This window comes from Erpetoichthys calabaricus, chromosome 13 (assembly GCF_900747795.2).
Source record: "Erpetoichthys calabaricus chromosome 13, fErpCal1.3, whole genome shotgun sequence".
NCBI lineage: Eukaryota > Metazoa > Chordata > Cladistia > Polypteriformes > Polypteridae > Erpetoichthys > Erpetoichthys calabaricus.
Window position 1 is genome coordinate 41825024 of NC_041406.2, and position 10079 is coordinate 41835102.

Here is a 10079-nt window from a genome sequence, read left to right on the forward strand (position 1 = left end):
CATTCTGCAGTGACGTACATTTTAGACATGGGAAGCAATCACCAAACTCGGGGGACGCTGTTCTTCCCCATTCACACTTAAGCTTAGCTCTTGCTTCCTCTGATTTGCACTTCTTTGTAGCCCTCAAAGATACCAATTTCCATGAGGAAAAGGCTTTTTATTGATGATGAGAAATTTGACGAAGTGAAAAAGTGGCTGCAAGTGTGGGATTCAGGGATACATGCATATATTTTTTGGTTGTGTTAAGCTATTGATGATGATAAAGGTTGTGAAGAGATATTATAAGTGTGGCTAATGCATGGAGTTATCCTAGCAGGGTATTTATACAATTTTTTGACTAGAAATAAAAAGGGTGTTGTAGAACCTTTCCGGGCAACCGTTGTATATGGCTCGTTTCAAATAAATAATACACAATAATAATGAAGGTGTATTAAATTACATTATTGCTCTTTCTCCGTTTTAATATTCATTTTTTACGCAATCTTCTTCCAAGCCAAATTGTTTTTCTTTTTACTACATAAATATGATTGTTTTGTTGTTGTTTTTAAATCTTTAGCCAGAAGATATTGGTCAGGCTCCAATCATGAACGCACCAGAGGGAAGCAAGGTGGACATAGAAGCCTTTAGCCAGTTTACAAAAATCATCACACCTGCCATCACAAGGGTGGTGGACTTTGCCAAAAAGCTGCCTATGTTTTGCGAGGTAGGAACTGTTGTTGTTGTTGTTGTGTAGGTTGTTATTCTTTATCTCAGAAGGTTTGACGCTGCAGTGGGGCGAGAACCTGGACTAAAGCCATACACTTGCACAGTGTCTCAGTGTACAAGGACAGCATGCTCCTGAAAGCCCTGCTCTTTGGATTAATCACAAAGCCTCATTTCCATCTGGTTGGAAACCTGAGTGATCGGATCAGGTGCTGCAAGCAGCTTCCCACATCTAGCAGGAAGCTAGATTTCCCTGCCTTATTGACTTACTGCAAAACCTTTTCAGATAAACATGTCAGCAAGTCAGTTAATACCTTTCGGGTCCATTTCCAGTAAAGCTGTTATAGCAGATCCCATAATTTTAAGGTTACAATGTGTTTTTAATCATTTCAGTCACTCTTATGGATTTATGTAAAGGTACAATTATGCATTTTTATTTGTCCTGTTTCAGCTGCCATGTGAAGACCAGATAATCCTTCTCAAGGGCTGCTGCATGGAAATTATGTCCCTCCGCGCAGCTGTACGTTATGACCCAGAAAGTGAGACATTAACTCTTAATGGGGAGATGGCAGTGACCAGAGGGCAGCTCAAAAATGGAGGCCTTGGGGTGGTGTCTGATGCCATCTTTGACCTTGGGATGTCACTTTCATCTTTTAATCTGGACGACTCAGAGGTTGCACTGCTGCAGGCTGTTATTTTGATGTCCTCAGGTAAGCATTACTTTTTTCAGACTAATCTTACAAAAATACATTTTTATTAACTTGGACAATAATTCTGATCACTGTGTAATTCACTTTCCAACCACAGTAAAATCTGAAATATATTGTATACTGTATAGTGTACAAATTCATGATTATCAACAGAGTTAGAACACTGTGGCAAAAGCTCTGCTATGTTAAGCTATGCTATGTTTAAGAAAGTTAGCTCCTGAATTTCAGGATTCTCTTGATTTGGGCATGAAGGGATCAGTAAAGCAAAATAACTTACAAAACACAGACAGCTGAAACCGTAATGGCAGGTCTGGTACGTCATCATTCCATATTCCAGATTTTTTTCCCCAGCTTCGTCACTGTCAGTGTCGTGTTTCCATGATCTTCCCAGATCCATATGGATTTTTGCAACTACTCCACTTATCTCTTACATCCCAGAGATGTTTTTTCAAATGGCAACACTGAATTGGCACATTTTTTGTGAGAGTGATTTTTGTGGTGAATCATTCAGGGCTACTTTCTGCCTTGTACTTTATACTGGAAATCCTGGCACCACTGGGTTTTTTAATGAGTGAATTCGGAAAAAATAGTTTATAACATAAAGCAGATGTTATAAATGAGTTACATTATCTGTGAAAAAATCTGAGCATCAAAAATAGGTAAGAAAAGTGTTCATCCATCCGTTTTAAGGAATGATTTTCTTTATTTATTTGTTGCCAAGTTGGAGCCTATCCAAGGAGCATTAGGACAGGTAGAAACCAGCCTTCAATGGGACATTAGCCCACTGCAGAGTACGTATAACTCACACTCACTAATAAAATGACAGTCGACCTTTTAAGGCAGCGCTCAAAATAAAATATGATGGACACTATAGATTAAAAGATCTGATGCAAAGTCCATTCATTCAATATGAAATACAAATTTATCTCCATTCAATAACAGCATTAACCCAACTGCTGCTATTCCTTGGTGTCGTGATTAATAAGGATTAAGGGCACTTCATACAGAGTGATGATCGTTACAGATTAATGCTTCTACTTCAAGGAAACACCTAATAACAAGATTAAAAAGGATTATGATGCAAAATACAAATTAACTTATGCCAATAAATTTCATGTGAAAAGGAACAAATCTGTAGACTATTTTAAGATAATGGTCACTACAATGAGTGGCAGATTCTTTACTATGATTTTCTCAGTCATTTTGAATTTTTTGAGCCTATTTTTATGTGTGCGTGAAGTAGTACTGAAGTAAAAAAAAGTTTTTAGCATTTTGTTTAAATATGTACATACGTGTGTGTGTATATACTGTATATCCATCCATCCATCCATCCATTTTCCAACCCGCTGAATCCGAACACAGGGTCACGGGGGTCTGCTGGAGCCAATCCCAGCCAACACAGGGCACAAGGCAGGGAACCAATCCTGGGCAGGGTGCCAACCCACCACAGGACTATACTGTATATATATATATATATATATATATATATATATATATATATATATATATATATATATATGACAAACTTCAAAAAGAATCGCAACACATATACAGGAACATCGCAACGCCATCAGAAGACAGGACTCACTTTCATTGATCTACACGCATACTAAATCAACAGGACATACATTTAACTGGGAAAATGTACAAGTAAAATTTAAGACCAGTACTAAAAGTGCCAGAGAGCTGGCCAAATCTTGGCTATCAAATGAGAATGCCATCAACAGACACTTGGACATAAATCCAGCATATGCAAACTTAAGAAGAACATGTTCATAATAAATAAACTGTACACCCAATACCCCCCCCCCCCCCCATCACACTGACTTAGCCACCACCCCCCCACGTAATGTTTTGCTATATATTGCCTTTGATTCTTGTAAGTCTAAGCATTATCCTCTGATGAAAACCCCTGGCAGGGGTTGAAAGCTCAGGAATAAAAACTATTTTATGATACGTGATTCATTTTTTCTCCCTTTGTGGATCTCCAGCTGCAAATATGCAAACCGTATCACAGACCTTCTCTTCCATATTATATATATATATATATATAATATATATATATAATATGCCGGCACGGTGGCACAGTGGCTAGCGCTGCTGCCTCGCAGTTAGGAGACCCTGGTTCGCTTCCCGGGACCTCTCTGTGCGGAGTTTGCATGTTCTCCCCGTGTCTGCGTGGGTTTCTTCTGGGTACTCCGGTTTCCTCCCACAGTCCAAAGATATGCAGGTTAGGTGGATTGGCGATTCTAAAATTGTCCCTAGTGTGTGCTTGGTGTGTGTGTGTGTGTGTGTGTGTGTGTGTGTGTGTGTGCCCTGCCTGGGCTTTGTTTCCTGCCTTGCGCCCTGTGTTGGCTGGGATTGGCTCCAGCAGACCCCCATGACCCTGTAGATAGGATATAGCGGGTTGGATAATGGATGGATGGATGGATGTATATATATATATATATATATATATATATATATATATATATATATATATATATATATATATATATATATATATAAAAATATATATATATATATATATATATAATTTTGTTTTTCTCTTAATGAAATTGTTTATTTAAAACATCATTGTGATGCTCCCTTTGAGGTTTATTTGTTTCTCTTTCTTCAACATTATTTTTTGTTCACAATTTGCACTTTCTTAGTTTGTTACCTTAAGGTTTGAAGAACCATTTTGTTAAAAATGTTTCATTGCTTGCATCTGTGATACGTTTGCCTGCTAGACAGATTCCCTTTTTTCCAAAATGCTCTTATGTTTTCATAATTTTGGTCTCTGCAATTTAATTTACCTTTAGTGTCACTTAAATCTAGATAGAGCTATGTGTGAAGTCAAAAATACTGACGTATTAAACTAACAACCCTCAATATTGTGCTGAATCTGAGAGTGCCACGCTGCAGCAGCAAACCAACCTTCCATTCTCAGTGTAAGCCACAGACAGCCATGGCAGCAAAAGCTGTGGTGGTAGAATTAGACCATAAAACCTGATTAACTTCAACTACAAGAATGTTCTCTGATACACATATGAAACACTTATAAGAATTTGGCACTTTCTCCTGTGCTAATTCCAATCTTGTCTCTGATGATACTAGGACAGGCCCAGACTTCTCCGAAAAATGTATGAAATAGACATTTGAAAGAAAGCCTGTACCAGGCAGATGTACGCTAAATCAGGCATTAAAATTATGTTCCTCTCTGTATACCTCTCTGTGATGTTCCCTGTTTTGTCACACTCTCGATGCACGATGAACAAAATAACATTTAAAGTATTTTTAATTAATGATAGCATTTTGTTTTCTTTGATGGCACACTGATCCACTGATTAATGCACCTGCTTTGCAGCTTCAGGGGTCTGGATATGATCCCTGGTAGGTCACTTTCTCTAAATTTTCACACTCCTTGTACAGAAGTCTTCCCTCTTTAGGTTTCTTTCCTCCTCATTTTATTTTCATACAATGCAGTGCCATGTACAAGCTTGGAATATGTACACAATTGACAATATAAAAAATAAAACAAAAAAGAACATACAGCTTGTATATAGTGGTAATATAAATAGTTCATCTTGTACCTTGTAGCTGTGCAGGTAAGGTTGATTGATTGAATCTAAATTGGTGTGCCATTAAGGGTCTTGCTTTGATTTTTCCAGAAGAGACACTATCTCCATGAACCTGTAAAGTGAATGCAGAAAAATAATGGGTGGATTTTTTTTTGTAACAAAAATAAGTTTCTTGTGACTTCTTCCTTTTGTTCTTTCTGTGTTTGACAGATCGTCCAGGGCTTTCAAGCGTGGAAAGAATTGAAAAATGTCAAGAAGAGTTCCTCCTGGCTTTTGAGCATTACATTAACTATCGCAAGCATAATGTCTCTCACTTCTGGCCAAAACTTTTAATGAAAGTAACAGACCTACGAATGATAGGAGCGTGCCATGCCAGCAGATTTCTGCATATGAAGGTGGAGTGTCCTACAGAGCTCTTCCCACCTCTTTTTCTGGAAGTGTTTGAGGACTGAGATGTTGTCCAAGATGGGGTGGAATTCCTACTCTAGACTTTCTAAAACTGTTTTAGCACTACTGAGCATAATTTCATTCCATAGCATAGGATAGCTTTCTGCCTAGACGTGGATGAAAACATTCCTTCAATGCGGGTACGTGTGAGGTTAAATTTTATCCTTTTTTAACAAATGATGTAGTTTTTTTTATGTTAAAATTGTTCTAGAACAATTGACAGCACTTAAAAGGTCATGGGTACCTGCAACAATTAAGGAAATTGCAAGAAACACCAACACAGTGCCAGACATGTTGAGTACACATCTCCCAATTTTTTCTTCCTCTGTGTTAGTCATGCCACTAAATTTTCTTTTGTTTCGATTTAAAACAAAACAAATGTGTTGGTATGGGAAAAAAATGAAAAATTGTTGACACAGATTACTTCAGTATGCATACTAGGTATGCAATAAGAAAGCCAAGCCATACCTGTGTTTTTGGAAAATTTGAAATGGCTTTTACTGTACTGGTGTGTACCAATCAGTCAGGAAAGCTGGCAAGGCTGGCGCGTGCAGCAATACTAACACTAACACAAGTCCTGGTGCGTGAATGACAGTAATGAGCAAATATTTGTTAGAGTTTCTTCTAGACAAATTCAACCTTGTACTATTTATTTATTTATTCTTTTATTGGTCATTTCTTTGGTCTATAAGCTCAAGATTGACATTTTTTTGTAATTCTCCAAAACTGTGCCAAAAATGAGGATGAAGAAGTTATTTTTCTGATCTGCCCACTGGTGTGGGGTGTGCTCATCCTTGCAGTTTAGTCATTTTTTTTTTATCTTTTAATATCTTATATTTGGTGTGACCACATAGGTAAAGATTTGGGTTTCTAGCCAGGACAAAAAAAATGTTTCTTTGTCTATTGAGTTTCACTGCTGAACACTGGCTGCCAGAAGTACACTACCGGTCACAAGTTTTAGGACACCTCAGTTTTTCCAGTTTACTTTAAATTTAATCAGTTGAAATGCAATGAATAAACTAAAATGGTGAAAAGGTAAGCAGTAAACTGCCAGAGGTTTCAATTGAAAGTTTAGGTTAGGAGAACAAAAAAGGATATATCAAAATATTACAAATGAGCCTTCTTCAGTGACCAACTAATAAGTTACAACGTACAGATATTCTGCAGCTATTAAAGTAAACTAAGCCTTCCAAGTTGAAGCAAACAATTTGCACAGGTGTCCCAACCTCTGTGGAATACTTAAAACCTTCTGTCAGTCAAAGCAGAGTTGGAATAGACTGTGTTACTACACCCTCTGAAGTACTACTTGGACAATATTACACTGTAGAAAGTTGTAAATTCCAGTGATAATGACAAGGAAACAGCAATTAACAAATAAAATAAGACACCGCATTATTACCCTTAGAAGTATAGGCCTTTTATTTAATGAAATTACAAAATAATCAAAGTGTCGGTGAGTACAGCGTCCTACCCAATCCAAACAAAACTGGAAACTGGAAGAGGCTCTGATAGAAAGAGATCTGAGATCTGGCAGACCCAAAGCCACAACCCAATGAGAATACAAGTTTCTGAGGGTCACCAGCCTGCATGATAGGCGCCTCAAGCATAGCTTAACTGTGGTTGAAAAAAGCAAGTCTCAGTTTCTGCTGTGAAGAGGAGACTTAGTGCTGCAGGTTTGACAGGACAAGTGGCAGTAAGAAAGCCATTCCTTAAAGGCCAAAATAAGAAAGCCCAAAGCATAACTCCAGGCTATGTCAGAACTACATTAAAAGAGAAAGAGGGTACTCCTCAAAACATGGACTGGCCAGCTCAGTCTCCAGACTAGTTGGGAATGAACTGGATAGCCGGGTGAAAGGAAAGCAAACTACAACTGCAACACATTTGTGGAAACGTCTACAACTGTGTTGGGAAGATCTTTCTAACCAATATTTGCTTTCCCTTATAGGAAGACTGCCACTTGTGTTTTAGACTGTTATATCAGCAAAAGGTGGCTACTTTGACCACTCAAAATTTTGAATAAATTTTTGTACACTTAATGATTCCTTGACTTATTTTTTATGTCCAGTGTTTATTTGTTCTTTGCCTTGATTGATATCATGAAACATTAAGACATTAATCTGTGTGCATTTCTATAAAAACTGAAAAACCTAAGGTGTTCTAAAACGTTTGTCCGGTAGTGTAGTCCATCAAAGTAAAAACACACCGTGTCCTTTTCTTTTCACATTGAACATATGAAAATGTTGTGTGTAGCTAAAATAATGTCTTTTCAATAAGTCCTTGGCATCTCTCAAGCTGTGGAGCACAGGCAGGGAAAGGCTGCCATGAAACAAATGCCAAAGCAAGTAATTGTTGTTACTGGGAAAGTAGGGTGCCATTGTCATGTGATGTGGCCAAGTCCACTATTACACGTGAAAATGGGGGGGTGGGATATTATGAATCTCAGATGTCACCTTTGGTCTTGGCTTCCACTTGACCATTTCTACCAGTGTACAGTAGCTTCAGTAACGACCAATGCCAAGGTCCACTTCTGTTGTTGTAGTGCTACAGAGCGCCTCATAATGTACACTTAGTTACGTAAGGCCACCCTGTTGTTTTCTTGACTTTTGCTTCTTTTTTTTTTGGTGTTTAATTTCTTTTCAAGCTTTAAAACATATAGCAACAGTAAGTCTCAACATTTTTCTCAGAAATAAAAATTTGTGCCATTTTATAGTGATGGCGAAGTGTTATCCTGGACCCAGTGGGGGCCGAATCATATTTCGGTGATCTGCATGGTTAGAAATATGTTACCTTCTTAAATGTAAATGTTCAGGAACTCTTAATTCAACGTGTCATACGTTCTTTAAACACAAATCATTTTAATGTCAAAGAAGCAATGCTGTTTTGGGAGGTGTAACTGATAGGTATTTTTTGTCTTTTGAGGTTTATTTTTGTAGCTTTTGTATTTACCTGCATTGGATCAGATTGTATGAACATGTGAGCTGCGTCTTATGGCTTCAGCGTTGCACCTTGATTTCACTACGCACCGAAAATTAACAGCATAGCCTACTTGCAGCATGAATGCCAAGCCAGTGTTGGCTTTATATAAAGCTGAAGTTAGACATTGTTTTTACTATTCACTTTTGACCTTCACGTTAACAGTCTGCCCTCCATGCTTTCTCATTTCAGAAATAACAGACAAACATGAACGAGTGACTACATAAAGCACCAGCATACAGCTTTTACATTTTAATCCGTTGTTCATAGCCTTTTGCAAAACATCATCCCAAAATCCTTTTGTTAAGCACCATCTTCTGTTTCATGTTATGTGACAATGCCTTGTAAAGACAGTAAACTGGACATATTTATTACATTCTTTCGTTTTTTTTTTCATCCCACCCTCATGTTGGCGACTTTACAGAATAAAGACTTTGAGCGCACAGACAATCAGATTGATAAGCTAAGGACAAGTGCAGGGTTAAAGTTAGCCATTCACTTCTGTTTTATAAATAAAGCAGCAAACAATAAAATGAACTATTAATGTAATGCAAATACTCAATTGCTGATTAAAGAGTGTTATATATTTTGCAAAGCTAGTGTTTTAGGAAGCTATGGTGGGGCAATAGCATTTAAGGTATATGTGATTCAATAAAATATATATTACACCGTTACAAAGCTATTTTACCATACAGAGGATAATGGTTTGTATATTTTCAGACTGCAGATGTTATTTTCTACAGATACTTTATGCATTTAATGAACTTGTAAACATTTTACAGATAAAGCCAAAAAAGAGCAACCTTAACTTTCCATTATTTTGTAATATGAATTCTATACAAATTGGACACATGTCCTTCTTTAGTTCGTCCGATATTTTGTCTTTCACAAGAATATTGCTGGTCTTATCAGCTACTGTGTGTTTTGCCTGCAGATATCAATGGGTTCAAATATGCGACAGCTATAAAACTAACAGTAAATGCTGTGTAGAGCATCTTGTTAGGAATTGCCGTTCAGTATTGTACCATCACACTAAATACCATTATCTTGAGGTAAACCAACAGCCGATTTCCACAGCGTAATCCTGGTATGAGAACGCATGAGGATCATCAGAGAAATGGGATGCTCAAGTGGCTCGATCGCCTTACACATTACCTGATATCCTAACATGATAGCCGTAAACCAGAAGAGACAAACTCCTGTTTAGCCAAATTACAGTCCAAATATATGAGTGTACAGTACATTGTAAATGCTCACAGTTTTGTACCAAACCAAATGTGTTTCACTGGCATGTTGGTCGGCATTATCAATTAAGATTGAAAACGGGCATATACTTGGTATGGAGAATGTGGAAATCAATGTAACCCATGCTGTCAGTGAACATATGAGTGAAGAGTTGCACTATTAACAATTCGATGTTTGCACTTAATGTAAATTGGCTGTGAAAATAAAGATGGGTTGACAAACTCCCTTGAACTTATTTTGTGTCTTTCTGATGACTGACCTTCCTGTTGTAAAATTAAAAATGCAGCACACAAAGCATTACTGCAAAACACAAAACAATTAAAATAGGAAATGTCCTGAAAAGTTGAAAGATGTTAGGAAAACCAATAGTGCAAACATACAGTGGGACAACTTTATTTATTGTGTACTAATTGCAGATTGTGCTTATTGGTAGAGTGAG

General features: G+C 37.4%; 1 protein-coding gene across 5 annotated transcripts in view; it reads left to right on the plus strand.

Moving 5' to 3' along the window:
- LOC114664171 (thyroid hormone receptor beta) overlaps positions 1–9875 on the plus strand; it is a 362150-nt gene extending 352275 nt beyond the window's left edge. For 4 of the 5 annotated variants that reach the window (XM_051936141.1, XM_028818163.2, XM_051936139.1 and 1 more), the window contains 3 exons: positions 557–703; positions 1154–1412; positions 5186–9875. In XM_051936141.1, coding sequence (XP_051792101.1) covers positions 557–703; positions 1154–1412; positions 5186–5427 — 648 coding nt within the window. In that variant the 3' untranslated portion in view covers positions 5428–9875. The remainder of the gene's footprint in view (positions 1–556; positions 704–1153; positions 1413–5185) is intronic. The other variant, XM_051936140.1, reaches the window with a different exon arrangement.
- Positions 9876–10079: the final 204 nt, after the last annotated feature.